Source organism: Sciurus carolinensis, chromosome 3 (genome assembly GCF_902686445.1).
Source record: "Sciurus carolinensis chromosome 3, mSciCar1.2, whole genome shotgun sequence".
In the NCBI taxonomy this organism is placed as follows: Eukaryota; Metazoa; Chordata; class Mammalia; order Rodentia; family Sciuridae; genus Sciurus; species Sciurus carolinensis.
Window position 1 is genome coordinate 51,383,391 of NC_062215.1, and position 21,651 is coordinate 51,405,041.

Genomic DNA, 21,651 nt, shown 5'->3' on the forward strand with positions numbered 1-21,651 from the left:
CAGAGAACTGTTTTGATCATTCCGTTTCTAAAAGACAGTTATTTCATTATGGGTTTTAACAAAAAGATATCTACAAAGTGTTTTATTTACTACCTCTACTTTTAACATACTTTGTGCACTTCTAAACATCTAGAAAGACTAGATGTTTCAAATAAGGACTTAAGTTTTTCCACTATGTACATAGTAGTGTTAAATAAACTACACATATGTAACAATGGTTACATCTGAAGGTGTCTTCCAAGTAGGATCACTCTGGCCTATAATCCTTCATTTCTTTCACTTCTTTCTCCTATGTCACATGTGCCACATCTGAGTGTCACATGATATGATGTTATAATTTCACTTCCAAAAGTCCTTTTCAGAAGACTGAAAGTGTACACAAAATGTACAAAATGTGTTAGTTTACTAACTCTACTTTTGTCATACACTGGCAACCTCTTTAATATCTAGAGACTAGATATTATAAAATTAGGACTCCTTTGTCCAGTATATATACAATATATACAGCACAGCAAAGTTACATGAAATGCACATCACAGGGCAGTGGGTAAGCTGAAGTTTTCTAGCACACTCTTAACAAAACACCCTTGCAACTTCTTCCCTCCCACCTCCCTCAACCGAGTGAACAAGTACAGACAGTATTCTGTTCAGAGGTGGCTTAACAATTCCAAACAGTATTTCCCATCACTTTTTAAAAGCTATTTACAAAGTTTTAATTCTACCACTTCTACTTTTAAATATATCAAGCACTTCTAAATATATAGAAGGACTAGATATTCCACATAAGAACCTGTCCACTGTCCACTATGCACACAGCACTGGTAAATAAAATTGCACACGTAGCAATGGTTATAATCTGAGGTATTTTCTAATATGACCATTTGTCCTTGAATCTTTCCCTCCTTCACATCCTTCTCTCTACTCTCAGTCCAGTGGACAACTACAGACATATGTAATGCTTAGAGATAGCTGAACAAATTCATATTCAAAAGTCATTTACAGGGGCTGGGGATATAGCTCAGTCGGTAGAGTGCTTGCCTTGCAAGCACAAGGCCCTGGGTTCAAATCCCCAGCACCACAAAAAAAAAAAAAAAAAAAAAAAAAAAAAAAAGTCATTTACAGAGGACAAGCTTTCCTATGAATTTCAACACAAAACGTACAAAATGTGCTAATTTTACTAACTACTTGGTCATACACTGGCAACGTCTTTAACATCTAGAGACTAAATGTTGCAAAACTGGAACTCATTTGCCCATAATATACACTATATACAGAGTGAAACAAAATGCACAAAACAAAGAAAATCCATGTCTGAAAATGTCCCAAGTATGAACACACTAACATGTTATTACCTTTTGCAATTGCTTCCCTCCCACCTCCTCCACATTACTGAACAAGTGCAGACAGTACTATACTGCTCACAGAGGTGGTTTAACAGTTCCATTCCCCAAAAGACTATTTCATATGAATTTTAGCAAAAAGATATTTACAAAGTGATATTTTACTACCTCTACATTTAACATACATCAGGCACTTCTAAACATCTAGCCAGAATAGATGTTTCAAGTAAGGATTCAGTTTGTCCAATATGTATATGACAGTCTTGAATAAACTGCACACATGTAACAATAGTTCTAATTTTAAAATGTCTTCAAATATGAGCATTCTGGCCTATCATTGACCTAGTGGGCTATAATGCTCAAAATTTTCGTAAGACAATCCTTCCTAGAAATTTTAACACAAAACATACAAAATTTGTTTACTAATTCTACTTTTGTCATACACTGGCAACCTCTTTAACATCTAGATAAGACTAGATGCAGATTAGGACTCATTTGTCCTTTATATACACTATATACACAGCAAAGTAAAACAAAACCCATAGACATAAGGTACAAGTCTTGGCTCACCGTGGGCACACCCAAGGACCAGCACCCAACTCTGTACGACTCAAAAGGGGGTTTGGCTACTGCCCCCCCAAAAAAATTTAATAAGAATTTTAACAAAAAGAAATGTACGAAATGTGTTGTATGTTACCACTTCTACTTTTAACGTATATCAGACATTTTAGAACATCTAGAAAGCCTAGATAGTTCCAAAAAAGTACTTAGCATTTTCAACTATATATACAGTAATGAGGAATAAAATGCACACAAAACAATGGTTACAACAGGAAAATGTCTTTTACATAAAACCAGTCTGCACATGGTCAAAGTCCTCTCCACGTCCTCAAACCCTCTCAACAAACGTGGACAAGTGCCGCTCCTAGAGATGGTCTAAGGAATCCATTCCAAAGTCATTTGCAGAAGACATTTCCGATTTTTTAAAACAAAAGGCCATTTACAAGACGTTATTTTCTAACTATCAGACCTCGCAACCTCTTCACAGTGAGACTGTCCAGACGTAGCACACGTTTTAACAGGTTGGGGCCAAGTTGAGAGCTGCTTTTTCATATTATACACCTGGGTATATATACCTTCTACACACGGTCAGGAAATCTTCCCAGGGTGGCGGCCACGGCATGTGACTCTACCATTTCTCTCTGGGAGAAGGTTCAGCAACCGCCCGAGGCCGCTAACCGTTCCACCCGTCGTCGTCTTCCGGGCTTCGCTCACCTTCCAGGACGGTCAAGGCCTTTGTTTGCCTGTCCCGACAAGGCGCGGTCTCCAGGAGCCGCCCCGCGCGGTCACCGAGGTCCCTAGTCTGCGGGCTCCTCTGTCCAACGCGTGGTCCAGCTTTCGGGCGACCACTCTCCTCCGAGGGCCCTCGAAGCCCCCGCCGGCCTCCGCAGCATTCTGGCGGCCGCCATTCTTCTCGCCCGGCCACGCCCGCCGCCACCCAAAGGCGCCAAGAGCTCCGCGAGCTCCGCGGCGGCTTCGGCTGGGACGACAGGACTGGGCCCCGAGACCCGGCCGCCCGCGGGGTCCCGGGGCGGGGATCCGACAGGTCGCCGCGGCCATCAGGTCATCCAGCCAGGGGAAGAGGCTCGCAGGTCCTTCACAGGCAGGGTCAGCCAGTGGGCAGTCGCAGCGGGAGCTCCGGAGGTCTGCTGGGAAGAGGCCTCGGCCTGTCCCCCGCGCCCCCAGCTCACCCGCGGGCCTGAGGCCGGAGGGCCCGGGAGAGCAGACCGCACTCCGTTTCTCACCACCTCTTGGCCAGAACTCTGGGGTATTTCTTTTTAACAGCAATCTGAGGTGGCTCCGTGTACAGAGGCATGATATTTTCATTTCTGGGAACAGACCTTTCTGCCTTTGTTTAGAGCCATCAAGCCTGCACCTGAAAGCAGCAGCTACCTGCCTTGGAATGCTCAAGTTCACATGGATTGTCTGCTTCGTTCTGGAAACATGGGTTTCATTTTTAAGAATTGTCAAGAAAGGTCAGACGCACTGACCTCCCAAAAAGGCAAAACCCCTTTTCCTCACCAATAAACCTGGACTCATTTTGTTGGATCTGAGACTTTCTCCTAACCTCTCCCATAAAATATCCACATGTCTCATTCAGAGTCATTATATTGCCCTGCCTTTATTCCTCGCACTCTCCACCATCTCTTCCCAATCCTAATGAAGCTCTTCCTTAGCCCAACCTCCAGGTCAGAATGGTCCCTGTGACAGCGGCCAGTACTGTTTTAGGAGACTCCAACATTTGAGGATCTAACCAAAGATTAGACATTTAGAAGTCTCTTGGAAGGACTGCTTCTGAGACAGAATGCTGGATAGTTATGGTCCTACAGGGTAAGAACTCAGTCTTCATTTATTAATCCTATGTACAATCATCAGGGGAAAACCATCATTTAAAAATAATCTCCACTGATTTCTTGGTTCCCCTAAAATGAGAACAGACTCTTCAGTCATAGGAAATTGATTATGTTGATTGTGGAAAAGTTAAAAAGCACTCCCTATGCTAACTTCCATTTAAGAGTTTGCTATCATTATGTGGTATCTTGTACCATTGTCCCATTTACATTATTTTAAAAGATACTGAGGGTGCCTGTGTGCCTATGATCCCAGTGACTCAGGAGGATGAGACAGGAGGATCACAAGTTTGAAACCAACAACTTAGTGATACCTACAGATGTAGCTCAGTGGTAAAATGCCCCTGGGTTTAATCGCTGGTACCGAACAACAATAAAGCCACTGACGGTAAGATATTCACCTGCTACCTTAGGGATTTTCACCTATCTTCTCTCTCATTCAGTTAACAAGGCCAATTAATTAGGTTTCACTGTATAAGCTAATGGTTTCCTTAATGTTTACCTAATGTCTGGGATTACTAGATATTGTTATCTTACAGAGTTCAAATTCTGTTGGCATGCTCTAGTTCTGAATGGTCCTCACTGGCACTCTGATTGCTTTATCCTATTATTTCTGTTATCTTTCTTCCATAGAATAGTCTTCAAAAATCAGATGAAGAACTTTGGGGGTGAAGTCCTTCTGTTGGAGTATCAGAGAACTTAAATTTGTTCCATATTCCTAATCCTTTTTTTAGGATCCTTCATTCAGTTCTCCATGATGCCACAAAGAGCTAGAAATGATACACTTGGAATTTCAGATGCAAGTGAAATAGAAATGGAAATAAGCATCACAGAATATTTTCTTACAAGTATAACAATGTTAGTTTTGCAAAAGTTACAACAGCAAGGTATTTTCCAAAGAAAAGTACTTTCAAACAATAAAGGAAGTCAAAGAAGCTCAGGAAAGGGGGAAGAAGTCATCATGTGATTATCACTGTGCCACAAAATATGATATGATCTCTGTACAGGGTACAGTGAAATTGGGGAGCAAAATCAAATATGGTATTATGTACATAAAGAAGAGTTGTTTGATATTCTTCACTACATACATCTCAGTATTGGGCATGGTGGGCAGACACTCATGCTCAAAGAGCTGCAAGGAAAATATGGGAATGTCACCAAAGAAGTCATTGTCTTATATCTGACTCTGTGTAAACAATGCCATCAGAAGAATCCAGTACCCAAGAGAGGCCTTGCATCCACGCCTATGACTTTTAAGGATATGGACTCCAGATGCCAAATTGAAATACTTGACATGCAGTCCAATGCCAATGGCAAGTTCAAGTTTATTTTATATTACCAGGAAGGACTACTTGACCAAGTTTCTTATTTTATGGCCATTTAAAGCCAAACAGGTCCATGATGTAGTCAGTGTCTTGTTGGTTATATTCACAATTCTTGGTACACCCAACATGTTAGAACTGACAGTGGCATAGAGTTCACAAACCAAGTTGTTAATGAGCTCAGTATCTCTGGTAAGTACCATGCTGGCCAAGGCCAGGGCTCCCTGGAACAAACAAGGCATGATGTGAAGAACACAGTAAATGCCTGGATGCCAGTGACTCGTGTCACTGGGCAGAAGGCCTATGATTCATATAGATGGTGAGGAATCATACCTTCAATGTTTCCTTGCAGTAGAGTCCTTAGGAGTCAATGTTTGGTTGTAAAGCCAAATTTGGACTGTATTCCTCAAACTTGCCCGAGGAAACTTGGCCATTTTACAGACAGAGGAAGTGCTAGAAATTGCTGAAGAACACCTAAGAAAACAGCCTGTGGATCAAGCAGGAAGAAAGGGCTGAGATGTGAGCAGACAGATTGGATATGGATAAGGACATCGGACCTATACTTGAAGCTACAGAGCCCAGTACCTCACAAGGGACTCCCATTCTCCTCTGCTAGAGAACAGACACCTGCTAGGTGGACATCCACACATGTCTCTTTGGACACAATACTGTCACCTAAGAACTATTACTAAAAGCCCCAGGAGAACAAAATGAAGACTGCACTCAAGTTGAGTTGCACATAGTATTCCTTATTTGGAGGGAGAAAGCAAATCAAGTCCGTATATTTGTTCTAGAACTGCTGTAACAAATGACCACAATCTGGTAGCTTTAAAATCATGTGGGACAAAATATATTTGTAAACACTGAACTGCCTGTGGCACACCAACTGGTGACCTCTGTTCAGGATGCTGAAATATGATAGTGCAGTGTGAGGCCAGACTGGGTCTAGGAGTCTACTTCCAACTCTTTCCACTGTCCCCTGCAAAAGAGGAAACTGGCCTTGGGGTCAATTGGAATCTTTTTTTGGTTGTTGTTGGTTTTTGTTTGTTTGTTTTTGTTTTAAATACTGGACATTAAGCCCAGTGGGCACTCTACCACTGGGAGCTACATTCCCAGTCTTTTTTTTTTTTTTTGGTACTGGGGATTAAACCCAGTGGTTCCTGCTGGAGGCTCTGAGACAGAATCTATTCCATGCCTTTCTCCTTTCTCTGGAGGCTACCAGCTATCCTTGGTGTCCTTGGTTTGTAAGCTACTTAAGTCCAGTCTCTGCTTCCATCTTCACTTGGTTTTCTCCCCTATGTCAATGTGTATATTCTGCTTTTCTGTCTCTTGTAAGGATACCACTAGACACCATGTCTTTGGATTTAGGGCCATCCTAATCAAGGATGATCTCAAGATCCTTATTTTAATTACTTCTGCAAAGACCCTTTTTCCAAGTACTTTCATATTCACAGATGCCAGGGGTTTGAACTTAGATGTATTTTGGGGAGAGACAATTCTGTAGTCAATAGAAGAATCTCTTTGTCTGCATTTCAAAAACTAATGGGATCTTAAGCCTGGGAGAGGTGGTATAGGACTGCCCTCCATATGTCTAGATATACTCCTGCTTTTCAGACACATAGTCCCAAAGATGGAGGCATCAGAGAAGAGGTAGATGAAGGAAAAGTAATGAAAATAAAAGAGGAACCAGGTGTAGTGGCACATGCCTTTTAATTCCAGTGACTCAGGAGGCTAAGGCAGGAGGATTGCAAGTTCAAGGCCTGCCTCAGCAACTTAGTGAGACATTGTCTCAAAAAGGGATGAGGATGTAGCTCTGGGTAAAGCCCTTCGGGGTTCATTCCTCAGTACAACCTCCTGCAAAAAAAGAGGTTGGTCCAAAATGCCCTAAGAGACCAGTCTCTTCACCAACTGGGTGCCATTTTCTGCTTCAAGAGAAATCATATGTGCAATCCCTGCTCTCAGAGTGGCATGCACTGGGAATTGTGGCCTGCCTGAAACATTATAAAAGTAGGTCACAATTAAGACCTGGCTGGAATTTGGATCCTAGTACACTGCTTATTTATGCCTCAAGCATCTAAAAGCATTTTGTATTTCTGGCACAGGTCAGTGAATTCCAGGAAGTGACTGATAGGAAAACAAAACACAAAAAGTTGACTTGAGGTCCCTGCTCCAGCCAGAGAGGAATAGGGCAAGTCTGGTGTGGGTCATAGTTTTGGATAAGGATGACTGACCTGGCCAAAGCAGAGATAATGCCCAGGATCTGTTACTGCTATGTTTTCAGCATTTAGAAAAACCAGTGGGAGGTGTTCAAGGAGTTGAATAAATAAATGATTCTGTGGAGATATTCACAGAAAAGGAGAAAGGTCCTTTATTCTTCATACAGTTCCCCTTTCGGCATACCCCAGGGTCATCTAAAAACAATTCTGGTTAGGCACGGTGGTACACGACAATAATCCCAGTGACTTGGGAAGCTGAGGCAGGAGGATCACAAGTTCAAAGCCAGACTCAGCAATTTAGGGAGGCCCTATCTCAAAATAAAAAAATAAAAGGGCTAGGGATGTGGCTCAATGTTCAAGTACCTCTGGGTTTAATCCCCAGTACAAATAATAATAATAATAATAATAATAATAATAATAATAGACTGAAAATGTAGCTCGAAGGTAGAGTGCCTACCATGGGCTTAATATCCAGTATTAAAAAAAAAAAAAGATTCCGATTGACCCAAATGCCAGTTTCCTCTTTTGTAGGAGACAAAAACAGCCCTGATGTTTACTTCTCACAAGGTTGCCTTGAGAGACAAGATAAAGTAAAGGGACTCTCCATAAATAGTAAGGTCTAATACTACTAGCAGATCCTATTATCCATGTAAGAGTTGGGAAACTATGTTCATTGCCATTCTTTTTCAGGTTAAACTGTTGGAGAGTATTCAGGGAGCTGTATTATTTTTAGATTGAAGATGTTATCACTTTCCAGCTTGTTTGGGGAGTGCAAAACCTTGCTCTATCCTTGGCCAGCATTTCACTTTCCATTCTCCTTCCAATTCATTGTCCTTTGCAACTCAAACTAGCAGGGTCTAGGAAGCCCAGTATGACTAAGGATGTTACCATCCCTTCCCTCGTGGTGACCTTTACCTCCTGGTTGTTTGGCAAATGTGGCACCACTTCATCAACTTGTGGGTGAGAGATGAGATGAGCCACAATGCTGCTTTCTTCCATGGGAGGTTTCCAGGTCTGCTGCATATTTTTCCCTCTCTCTCTCCCTCTCTCTCTTTCTCTCTGGCTTCTTCATGTTGGCAGTGGAAAGAGTTGGAAGTGGACTCCTGGACACAATCTGGCCTCACACTGCACTATCATATTTCAGTATCTGGAATAGAGATCACCAGCTGGTGTGCCACAGGCAACTCAGTGTTTACAAATATATTTGTCCATCATAATTTTTTATTTCAAAAAGTTTATTGCCAGCACTTTAAAAACTGGAAATTTTATATGAAAATCTGGGTGTCTAGCAGCTCTTGAAATCTTGGAAGATGTGGTCCACTTATATGCATGGCAGCAAAGTAGGAAGGCATTGCATTCATACATTTTCTAGTCCAATGCCATCTGGGCCATTCAATATGTGCATATGCATTTCTACTTAAGAAAGGCCAGAAACAAACCCGAGTATCTCTGGGAACTTATTATAATAAGAATGACACTTCACATCAGTGGGAAAGGATATGTTCAATTAATGGTACAATCAATTAGCTATCCATCTGGAAAAACATGAAATTTGATCCCTAAACCTACTTTTTAGAAAAAGTGAAAGTATTGGGGAAAAATAGGAGATTTGTGTGGCTTTGGGATGAAGAAAACCTTCCTCAACCATGTATGAAATTTATAAACCATGAAATATTAATTGATTACATAAAAATAAAAATCTATGGAAAATAATACCATTTTAAAAGTAAAGATAAGTGACAGATTGGGAAAAAAGTTTGCAATATACAAGACAGACAGAAGGTGCCTCATTTTTTTTCAGTGCTAGGGATCAAATCCAGGACCGTGGGCCTGGGGATATAGCTCAGTTGGTAGAGTGCTTGCCTTGAAAGCACAAGGCCCTGGGTTCAATCCCCAGCACCAAAAAAAAAAAAAAAAAAAAAAAAAAAAAAAATCCAGGACCTTGTGCATATGACTCTACCACTGAGTTACATCCCCAGCCCCAAGGTGCCTAGTTTTAAAATGAGCACCTACAAAGTCATAATGAAAACAGCAACCCCCAGAAAATGGGCGAAGACTAATCACAGAAGAAAAATTAATGGCCAGTTATGCTAATATGCACATTTACAGTTGTGGTGTAATAGAAGAGCACTGGGCTTGTAATCGTATCATGGTTAAATGAAGCAGACTCAAGTTATTTTAAAGTTTAAAAACAATTTTCCATCCTGCATGTAGTAATAAAGAAAAGTACCAGTAATCTTACCTCGATGTGATAGAAATCTACTAATAAATAAAGTAATTGCTACTTTATTTTCACAGCAGCTAATTGATTTCCTGGGGCTGCCATAACAAAATACCACATACTGGATGGTTTAGACATTTGCTGTCGTACAGCTCTGGAAGCCAGAAGTTTGAGATGAAGATGTAGGCAGGGTTTTCTTGAGGGCTGGGAGGGACACTCTTCTTAGCCTTTTGCCTAGCTTCTAGTAGTCACAGATGTTCCTTGACTTGTAAATGGTCTTCTCCCGGTAGCTTCACATCATTTTCCTCCATACATGTGTCTCTGTGTCCACATGTTCCCTTTTTATAAGGATATTGGTTGGATTGGGGCCATCTCTAATGACCTCACCTTATCCTGAACATCTGCAATGACCCCTTTTTCCAAATGAGGTCACATTCACAGGTACTGGGGGATTAGGACTTTAACATCTTTTGGAGCAACACAATTCAACCTGTTGCAGCAACCAATCAGAATGACAGATTGTGAGAAGTAATTTTTATAAGGCATGGCAACAATTTAAAAGGTCTTAGAAGACTTAGAAAAATTCCTCTGACCAAATAACACTTGCAAGGACAAATTTTTTTTTTTAACGGGAAACAGGATGAAATGGTACATGTTACAAACATTCAGACAAGTCTCCATTTTGCACAAGAGAAGCAGATTGATATTCTTAAGAAAGATCTTTAATGCCTGTCTGACCAACCTGTTTGGTCTAATAGTTTTCTAATGCAGAATGGTGTCTCCCTTTCAGGAGAAGGGGAATATTGCCCTATCTTTCTGAGACTCTTTGTTAGTTATGAAGATATGCATTTTTAAGACTCTCATCTCTAGAATTCTGTTATCATTAATTCTATGGAACTCAATTTTATATGAAAAAGAAAAAAGATGACAAGAGTGCTAAAGAATTTTTTTAACAGTGAAGACAGTAGAGTTTTTCTTCCACAGAACTCAAGTTCTCGCTCTGCATACATAACCTTGAACAAGTTCCCAGTCTTGTCTATAAAAAGGGCATGATAATAATCATCCCAAATTGCCTGGTGCAGCAGCACACACCTGTAATCCAGTAGCTCAGGAGGCTAAGACAGGAGGATTCCAAGTTCAAAGCCAGTCTCCGCAATTTAGGGAGACCCTAAGCAATTTAGCAAGACCCTGTCTCTAAACAAAATATAAAAAAGGACTGGGGATGTGGCTCAGTAGTTAAGCGCCCCTGAGTTCAATTCCTGGTAATTTCCAGTACCAACAAAACAATCACCCTAAGTCCACAGAGCTGTGGAGGAGTTTATGAGATAAGGGGTATGTTTAGAATAGGTGTGGAGGGTGTCACTTCCCCATCCAGTTTAAGGAGTTTTCACATAACCCAGGCTACTAGAGATGACCAGCAGAATGAGGGCAAATCCTCTCTTCCAAACAAGAAGAGATAAGGCAAGACAGCAGCCAATCTGGGCCAGTCCTACCTGGGTTCATGATGGACGCCTGGCTTCTACCACTGGAGCAGTGCTTAGTGCCCTTATGCCAGTTATGCCTAGTCACATGCACAGCCACGTGCCCAGCATCAGGCTGGCCCCTGAGTCCTTTATTAGAATTGCTCACCCTTCAAGTTTGAGTCACCTCTTTCCATCTCCTAAGAGGACTACACAGGGTCCTCCCCACCCCTAGAGTTAGGGAGTGCTTAGAAAGAGACATACTTGGGACTGTTGTTGTAGCTCAGTGGTAGAGCGCTTGCCTAGCATGTGTGAGGCACTGGGTTTGATTCTCAGCACCACACATAAATAAATGAATAAAATAAAGGTCTATCAACATCTAAAAAAATAAAAATAAAAAAGAAGAGATATACTTGTCCTTAAGGGCACTTCTGCTATTAATAGAGGAGGGAAAAGTTCATTTTCTAGCAGGACAGCCCATCCTTTATGTTAAAGCACTTTAGGGGGGCTGGGGAGATAGCTCAGTCGGTAGAGTGTCTGCCTTGTAAGCACAAGGCCCTGGGTTCAATCCCCAGCACCCAAAAAAAAAAAAAAAAAAGCGCTTTAGGAACTATAAAGAGGTGCACAAATGCGACAGTATGCTATATTTATTACTCTCTCACAGGTCACCAGTGCATCCCCAATTGCTAAACACAAGGCCCTTTCTCACTCCTAATCTATTTTGATCTCTTCATGGCAGTAAATGCACTTAAAGGCCCATTCCAGGATTTGTTCATTGTTGCCTTGCTGGACTATGAGACAACCTGCCTAACGAGTCTTCTGGAAGTAAAACTCTGATCACAATGACTGACAACATTATTAAATGCTGGTATATCTACAGTACCAGTTTCTTTAAACTCATTTTCTTAGTTAATCCACACAACCCTACAAAGTGGGTTTAATCTGAAGAAATGAGTGTAAATAGGTGAGGTATTTTAAAGACTTAACTCCCTCTTTTATTGAGAAGGAAATGAAGCTCAGAAAAGTTAATAACTAGCCTAAGAATCAATCCCAAGTCTTTTTGATGTCCAAGAAACAGGGCTTGTAACCACCATCCCTGTTAATCCCCAGTGGCTTCCCATTGCTCACAGGACAATGGCTTAAACTTGATATCCAAACTGGGGCATAACTTGGTCCAAAGGACATTTGCATCTTTTGTGTTGTGGCATCCGGTCTAGGTGGTATATGTTTCAGTCGCACTTGTTTTGTGTGGGGTGATAGAAAGAAACTAGACTAGGTACTACTTATTCTACCCAAACTTGACTTTCTTGAATCCAGGGGCACTCTGCCATTGAGCTATATTCCCAGCCCTTTTTATTTTGGGATAGGGGGGTCTCACTAAGTTGCCCAGGCTGACTTTTTTTTGGTGGTGGTGGGGATTGAACCCAGGGCCTTGTGCATGCAAGGCAAACACTACAAACTGAGCTATATCCGTGGCCCTGTCCTCGAATTTGTGATCCTCCTCCCTCAGCCTCCTGAGTCTCTGGGATTACAGGTCCATGCCACCATACCATGCCAAACTTGGCTTTCTTATCTAAAAAAAAAAAAAAAAACAAACAAAACTCTAGGGTATAAATCAATGGTACATTGAGTGCTTAGTGTGCACAAGGTCCTGGGTTCAATAAAGTGAGAGATGATTACACCAGTTCATAGGGCGAAAACTGTCTCATTCTTTTGTGTTTTCTGTCTCTTCTAGAACCCTTCCAGGGCCCATGTCCCTACTTTTGAGATGGTGAGAGAAGATGGGAGACTCAGAGAGTGATGCCTTATGACCATTCTCCATTTTCCACTTTCTCAGAACTAGGTTGTGGCTTTACGTTGTGGAGTACAATCTGCTTTTCTGCAGTTTGAAGGAAAAAAAATATATTTTCTCCTGATATTTATGAGATTCTATTACCAGTAGTTTTTTGAGACTAAGCGTTGAAATGTCTTTAATTAGCACAGAGAAGCTCAGACTTACACTCTTGCTTCCAAATTACTTTGCATGATTCCAAAACATTAGTTAAACAGACCATTAAAGCATGGCATGCCAAAGTTTGGTTCAATCAGATTTAACCACTTATCTCTGCCCAGTTCCTTTCACCTTTATAGAACTGGTGACTTGGAGTTGTAGAACTTTAAAGGGAAAAGTTTTCTGCTTTTTTTTTTTTTTTTTTAAAAAGTGTGATTTAGAGATCTTCCCATTGGTTTTATGAAAATTTTACAGAAATTAATTTGAAAACTTAGATGCTTTTAAATATGAAAGAATAAGAGTCCTCCTGGGACACTGATTAAAAAATACTGACAACAGAACATGTTTATCCCTGGAATCCTCTGAATTTTGTTCAGAATTTTATCCCTTTGGTTTCTTTTTTAGTTATTTCCTCCTTCTTATTTTTGTTATGTTGGTGCCGATCTTTGTTTACCTAGGTTCTGACATTTTTACCCTAGAATTAATTACCCCAGATGGCCAGCTCTACTGTGTTTTCCAAGCAAACAAAATGAGCAGGAAATAGGAGCTTCCTGAGAAAACTGGCTTTTCATTTTAATGAGAGACTTTGCCTTCAGAAGTTCATTTGTCTTATGCCTACTTTTCTTAATTATAATTGGTTTGTGATTTTGGTGGGGGGTTGGGTCAAATTTTCTCTTTTCCATTTAAATTTTGTCCCTGATATTTTGCTCCTTGCTTCCCCAAGTCTCCTCTGTGAAATCTTATTGTTCTATTCTGTTCTGATAGCTACCTCCTTTCTGTTGACTGGCCCTTTGCTCAGACCTTCTCCACACCTGGAACTAGGATTTCCTTTCACTTTTGTGCACTTTCCCTGGCGTCACAGGGTAAACACTTAGCAGGTGATGAGCCTTTCCTCTGGGTTTTGCACAGATAAGTCACTCCTAACATTTGGTGAGTGTCCAGATGTTTACCTCTCTCCTTCTCCCTCCTCCACCCCAGCACATCACCTCTGTCTTTCCCTGATGCAGTGGCAGGAAGAGAATTTTTATAAGTTTGCCTTAAATGTAGGAACCACAAGGAACCCAGCTCACTTGTAATAAAACAACTGTCCTCCAGTCCTGATACAATGTCTCCCTACCCCAAGTGCAGTAAAGAGAACCTGCCCAGACACCTAGAAGCTGCACCTCTTCTTCCTCTGCAGACACAGGTGCTCTCTGTATCAGAAGGGCCCCCCCTGAAATCTGTCACTAATCTGGACTTTTCCTCCCTTGAGCCTGTCAATTTCATTCATTCATTTAACATGTATTAAGTAGCAGCTACGCGTCAGTCATCATGCTGGTCTTTGGAGGTACCAACAAATAAAGAGACTACTAAATGCAAAAATATGAGCATAAATAAACTGAGTTTTGAAGAATTGTTTGTAGTTTGGTGATGAATATTCTCCATTCTGCCTACTCTGTAGAGGAAGATTTCTTGCAGGAAAAATATAATAGACAGAATTTTTTTTTTTTTTTTAAACTGAGGATCACACCCAGGGGCACTCTACCACACTGTTATATCCCCAGCCTTTTTAATTTTATTTTTTATTTGAGGCAGGGTCTTGCTCAATTGCCCAGGTTGGGCTTGAATTTAGGATTCTCCTGCCTCAGACTCCCAGGTACATGGGATTTCAGGCATGCACCACAGTGCCCAGCCTAGCCTGTGCTCTTAAGAAATGTAAATATTATGAAAGACAAAGAAAGACTGAGAAACTCTCCCAGTTAAAATAGGCCAAAGAGACATGGTAATTGAATGCAATGCATGACATTCTTCTGTTATAATGAGTATCATCAGGACAATTGGCAAAATCTGACTACTCTCTGAAGATTATAGTTTTGTATCAGTGTTAATTTCCTAATCTTGGAAGCTCTCCTATAGTTATACATTAAAAAAACAACCTGTGTTTAGGAAATACACGTTGAAATATTCTGGGGTAAAGGAGCATCATGTCTGCAGTTTATTCCCAAATGGTACAGGGAGCAAAAGGATGTGTGGGGAAGGGGAGGAAGAAAGAAATAAAGCAAACGCAGTAAAATGTTAATATTTGAGGAATCTGGGTGAAGAGTATGCAACAATTCTTTGTACTATTCTTGCAACATTTCTGTAAGTTTGAAATTATGTCCCACCCCCAAAAAATTTTTTTAGAAAAAGAGTATCAGCAGGGTCTTGCCAAGGACAAAAGACAACTTTGAATACAGGAATTCAGGGTAGTAACTTGGAGTTTGCTCTTTGACCTTCAGAGGGGCAGGATTACATTTAAGAATGAGTATGTTCTAGCTGGGTGATGTATGCCTATAATCTAGGGACTCCAGAGGCTGAGGTAGTAGGACTGCAAGTTCAAGGCCAGCCTGGGCAATTTAGTGAGACCCTCAGCAATTTATCGACAAACTATCTCAAAATAAAAAAGACAGGGATATAGCTCAGTGGTAAAGTACCCCAGGGTTCAATTCCCAGTACCAAAAAAAGAAAAAGAAAAAAAAAAAAAAAAAAGAATGAACGTGTTCAACGTGTTGCAGATCCCAAAAGCTGACTTATAATTGGGTGTAAGATTGCAATCCATTTAGGTAAATACCTAGTTGGATCATATGAAAAGAGTATGTTTCATTTTATAAGAAATTGCCAAACTGTGTTCCAAGGTGGCTGTACCCTTTTGCATTCCCACCCATAATGAATAAGAGTTCCTGTTGCTCCACATGCTTGCCAGTATTTGGTGTTGACAGTGTTTTGGATTTCAACTATTCTAATATGTATAATGGTATCACATTTTTATCTAAACTTGCAGTTCCCTTAAGACATGATGTTGAGGATCTTTTCATATGCTTATTTGCCATCTGTATGTCATCTTTCATAAGGTATCTATTCAGATCTTCTTAGCATTTTTAAATTGAGTTGTTCATTTTCTTTGTTGTGCTTTTAGAGTTTTTTTGTGTGTGTATTTTGAATAATAGTCCTTTATCAGATATCAGATATATGTTTTGCAAATATGTGTCTCTTGTTTTATCATATCCTTAAGGCACTTGATTTTTAGTTGTTCTGTTTATACTTTGTTTCAGTCCTGGCTAGCTAATCTAAACTTGAGCCATGTCCTACAGCTTTTAACTAACAACCCTAAGGAGTTTTTCTTTTCTTTTTTTTTTTTTTTTTTTTTTTTTGTACCAAGGATTGAACCCAGGGGTGCTTACCCACTGAACCACATTCCCAGCTCTTTTTTTGTATATTTATTTAGTCTCACTGAGTTACACAGGGCCTCACTAAGTTGCCAAGGCTGGCTTTGAACTTGAGATCCTTCTTCCTCAGCCTCCTGAGCTACTGTGATTATAGGCATGTGCCACTGTGCCCGGTGGTTTTTATTTTCTATATATCTATTCATTCATTTATTTATTTTATGTGTGTGGTACTGAGGATTGAGCTACAGCCCCAATCCTTTTTATTTTGATAGTGTCTCACTAAGTTGCCAGACTGGCCTCATACTTATGATCCTCCAGACTCAGACTCCCAAATTGCTGGGATTCCAGGCATGTACCCAACCCCTAGAGGTTTCTTTTTAAAAGTTTTTTTCAAAATGCTGTGAAACTCAGCATGCTGGCCAGATGTGATGCCTGCACACCTGTAATCTCAGCTACTTAGGAGGCCAAAGCAGTAGGATCACAAACTTGAGGACAGCCTGGGCAACTTAGTAAGACCCTGTCTCAAAATAAAAATAAATAAAAAGGACTGGGGTGCAGCTCAGTGGTAGAGTATCCCTGGGTTCAATCCCCATACTGTAAAAAATACAAAAATAAAAACAGCATGCTGAGCAGTGAGTCTGTTTAAACAACTATAATAAAACTGAAAGGTATTTTTAAGGTATTAGATCAAAGATTTCAAAAATATAAAGAATATAAACACTAATCTACTTTGAGGAACAAGAACCCAGCTGTCAGGGTTCATCTATGTACCTGTTCTGTATCTTCAAATCTTTCCATTCTTTTTCTGTCAAGATTATTAGTTTCTTTAGTATTCAGACCTCATAGAATAAAAATTTCTCGCTTATGGAATGTCAGCCTCTCAAGTCTTGCTACTTCCTGGTCATTCAAATCAGGGTCCATAAATTCAGTTATATAAGCTTTGGAGTTGTCTTTATAAAGCAGAACAGCTTCAGTTTCAATCTCTCTCTCTCTCTCTCTGCTCTTTAGTCACAGGAGTTGTGTCAATCAGTTATGCTAACATAATAAACAACTCTAAAATCTAAGTAGCTTATAACAACCAAGTTAAATTCATACTAATGACTGCATTCACTAAGAATGAACATCTTAGTCTGATCAGGCTACAATAACAAAACTTTATAGAATATATAGCATAAACAACAGAATTAATTTTCTCACAGTTCTGGAGACAAAAATCCAAGACCAAGGTTCTGGCCAACTCACTTTCTGGGGAAGGCACTTCCCGTCTTGAAAACAACTGCCATCTAGCTATGTCCTCACATAGCCTTTTTCTGGTGCATATTTGGAGACAGAGAGAGAGATAGAGAATGTGCGCAGGGAGTTCTCCAGTGTCCTTGCTTATAAGGACACTAATCCTATTGATCAAGCCTCCACTCCTATGCCTTCATGTAACCATAAGGACTTCCATAAAGGCCCCAACTCCAAATGCTATATATGAGGTTAGGACTTCAACATATGAGTTACATGGGGGAGGGGCACAATTGAACCCATAGCACCACCTGTCCATCAGGGATTAACTGTGGATTAAGCTCCATGTCTCCTCATTCTAACCCCTAGGGCAACAGATCAGCCACCATCATGAATGCTGTTTTACTGTGGCAGAGGGAATTCACATTGGCAATTAAATGCCCTGGTCCAAAATTACAAGTGTGTCACAATTCATTGGCCAGAACTAATCACAAGGCCAGAAGTTGCAATCTTAGTATATTTGCAGAAGTCAGAAAGCTAGAAACATCTGGTAAACAATATTAAAGTAGACTACCATAGGAGAATAAATGGCACTACTGAATCTAGCAAACCCTTTGGCCTATAATTACATATGTGAGAATTATGCTCCAATTTTTATAGCAGCATTGTTCACAGTAGCCAAAAGGTGGCAATAACTCATATACCCATCAGAGCGTGAATGGATAAAGGAACTGTGGTGTATACATATAGTAGAATAGTACTCAGCCTTAAGAAAAATGAAATTCTGATATGTGCTACAACATAGATGAGGAATCTTAGAGCCACTGTGCTAGTTGAAATAAGCCAGACACAAGACAACAAATATTACATGATTCCACTTATATGAGTTACCTAGAACTGTCAAATTCATAAGGACAGAAAGTAGAATAGTGGTTTCCAGGGACTGGAGAAAGGGAGAAATCAGAAAGTACTATTTAAGGTACAGAGTTTCAGCTTAGAAAGATTTTAAAAAGGTGTGGAGTGGGATGATGGAAACAGTAGTAGTGGGATGATGGAAACAATAGAATAGTGATGTACTAAGTGTCACTGGACTGTACAATTACTAGTGGTTAAAGTGGTAAAATTTACATTATGTATATTTTGCCACAATTTTTTTAAATGGGAAGAAAGCAAGTTGTTTGTAAGAAACACACTCTAGTTTTTTTTTTAAAGACAAGTTGAAAGTAAAGGGATCAAAAAGGTCCTTCAAACACTAGACATAAGAAAGTATGTGTGGTTATGTTAATACCAGACAAGGTAGAATTAAAACCAAGAGCATTACTGAAGAAAATTTGTTTTGTTGTTGTTTTGTTTTGTTTCTGGGGATTGAACACAGAGGTGCTTAACCACTGAGCAATATCCCCAACTCTTTTTGTTTTTTATTATGAGACCTGGGGGTCTTGCTAAGTTGCTTAAGACCTCGCTTTAAACTTGCAGTCTTCTTGCCTCAGCCTCCCAATTGCTGGGATTACAGGCATTCAACACTGCACCAGGTAAAAGATAAGTTTTAGCATGATTAAAAGATCAATTCATCCAAAAGACATAACAATCCTAAATGTATATCTAATGGAAGAGCTTCAAAACTTACAGCAAAAATTAACAGAACCAAAGGAAGCCATCTTTGTTTATAAGGCATGTCTCCTCCCACCCACCCCTGCCTTCCCCCACCTCCTGCTGGAGTGGTATCAGAGAAGACCTAATGGAGAACCAGGATTTCATCCTTACCTGGTGGTAAGGGACCCACCACATTCACAGTGTCAGTGGAGACCGTGTAGAGATCCTAGACTTCCATCCCATCCACTGATAATGATGGGCCCCTTCTTCCTCTCTGGTGGTGTCAGAGCAGGTGCACGGGGAACTGGAACTTTCACTTTCATCCAGTGGTAACAAGTGCTTCACCCTACCACAAATACAGGCCACACGGGGAGGAATAATAAGGTTCTCCGTGCCAGGCAAGGGAGGTGTCAGTGGATAGCAGGGACTGTTTCCGCCATGCTGCTGGACAAGGTCCGAGCATGGCGAAGGGCTTGGCAAGGTCACCATTCCAGGAAATTGCTGCTGTCATCTCTCCTAGGAATTGGGTGTTTTCTTGTAATTATCATACTTATAACTATGCAACTGCAAATCATATTCCCTGGATTGTTGTGATAAGAATTTAACTTCAATGTGTCTGCAGAGCTTGGGGGAGGATGAGGAATGCTTTAAAAAATGTACCAATATCACACATAAGTTTGTAAGTACAGAGTTTGAGAAGTTCTTCAAGAAAACTATAGTTACAGCTTGCTCCTGTGCTGACCACACCTGCCCCAGTCAATGTTTTACCAGTAAATATCCTGACAAACAGAACAGGAGACTTATTGTCCCCATGGTACTAGGACTGCCCTACTTAGCCTACAAGATTGAGGGACATTTGTGGTATCCATCTAGAGGGAAACAAGTGAATAAGTTTAAGGACCCACCTTCCACAGATCCACCTCTTCCCTAAACAGGAGTGAACAATGAAAATGGTAAATGAATAATTAATATTAATGGTAAATGGACAATTGTCCAGTATTTGTCCTTCCTTCAAAGGTTTGGACATCAAGGGCCACCCTGGAAATGGAGGACTAAAGAACAAAGAAACAGCATACACAAACAACTAGAAAAATATTCTCTTAAGATCAAATGCCCTCATTGCATGTTAATGCGTTATGAGTAGTTTATGCTGGCTTAGGTCTTATCGTGTATTACAATAGGCAGAGGATAAATCAATGACATAAAAAAATAGGATAAAACTAGGTACTCACACTGATTGTTTGGCAATAAATAACCCAACTTAGTCTTAACTGAGCTTGTCTGGGTAATAGAGTAGACCTTTAAAGTTAAATCAAAAACACAATATGAGCTAAAGATTAAGTGCATGTTTTGCTTAGCAGTTCAGTAAAATTAGCTTAAAACAAAATAGAGTCATTATGCTGACAATAGGTCTGACACCAAAGGATATATACAAAGGCCAGTTGGATGAAGGGGAAAAATATCTTTCACTGTAATATGCTTATGTGAGTAACTTTAAGTAAATATAGAAAGTTGACCTTAAATGTACTGCTCTGTTAGACACATGCTGGGAAGTGTGGTTAATGACAAATCTTGTGGTAATTTCTCTATAATTTGTATCTTGTTTAATCCTGTTTTACTTAATACTGTAAAAGAAAAGCTAAAATAAACCTGAGCAGCACTTGCTTCAAGTTGCTCCAAGGGTTCCTGTCATTCCTCTGCGCTGACTCCACCCATCCTTCCAGGATGCACGAGTTGCTGGGGCTGGATCCCGGCAAGTGGAGATTTTGTGGGGGATCCTGAAAACCCACCTCTACCCAGCAGTAATGAAGTACTCCTTCCTCTGTTCAGTGTCAAAGGAGGCCACATGGGGAACATGGACCTTCATTCCCACCTACTAGTAGGAAAGAAACACTCCCTTCCCCCATGACACAATGTCAGAGAAGGTCTGCTAAAACAGAAAATTTAAATAACATCTGAAGTCTCACGACATAAGGCCCCAAATTCCCAAGGTATAATGCAATCAAACATTATATCAAGAACAAAGAAAATTTCAACTTGAGAGACAAAAAAATAACCAACAGATGCCAGTGCTGAGATGCCAGAGATGTTGGAATCAATAAGAATTTTAAAGCAGTCATCCTAAAAATGCTTCAAGGAGCAATTACAAACATGCTTGAAACAAAACAAAACGGAACAAAACAAAACAAAAAGCAGATATACAGAACCTCCAAATGGAAATTTTACAACTGGAAAATTCAATGACCAAAATAAAAAAACTCAATGATGAGCTCAATGGCAGACCTAGATGGTGTCATTTGTATATATCAGTTAAGGTTCAATCAGAGACAAAGAATCTCTGAGATCTATATGTAATAAGAGCTTTATTTTAGGGATTTGACCTTACATAATTAGAGACCCAATTAATCCATCTGTGAAGCTATTCTGTGCCTGCTTGTGGAACCTGCAGTTCTCAGGGTAAGCAGTCAGGGAAGGAAGATGTGAAATGGGAAAGCAACAATAAACTGGAAGCTGTAAGGTTGATTCAGAACTCCTGAGAACAGACTGATACTTGTGTTGGTCTCTTGCTGCCTTCAGTTTGGACTTCTCTTACCCTGCAAGAGAAACTTGTGCCTTTCATCATAGACTTGTGCATAAACTTGGCCCAAGAACTGAAGGAGGATCTAGCAAGAGATGAGAGATTTGG

At 40.3% G+C, this 21,651-nt stretch overlaps 1 protein-coding gene across 1 annotated transcript in view; it reads right to left on the reverse strand.

Moving 5' to 3' along the window:
- Nucleotides 1-2,627: 2,627 nt before the first annotated feature.
- Nucleotides 2,628-21,651, reverse strand: part of Odf4 (outer dense fiber of sperm tails 4) — a 29,020-nt gene continuing 9,996 nt past the window's right edge. Inside the window, exon 6 of the mRNA XM_047543816.1 lies at nucleotides 2,628-3,099. Coding sequence (XP_047399772.1) covers nucleotides 2,628-3,099 — 472 coding nt within the window. The remainder of the gene's footprint in view (nucleotides 3,100-21,651) is intronic.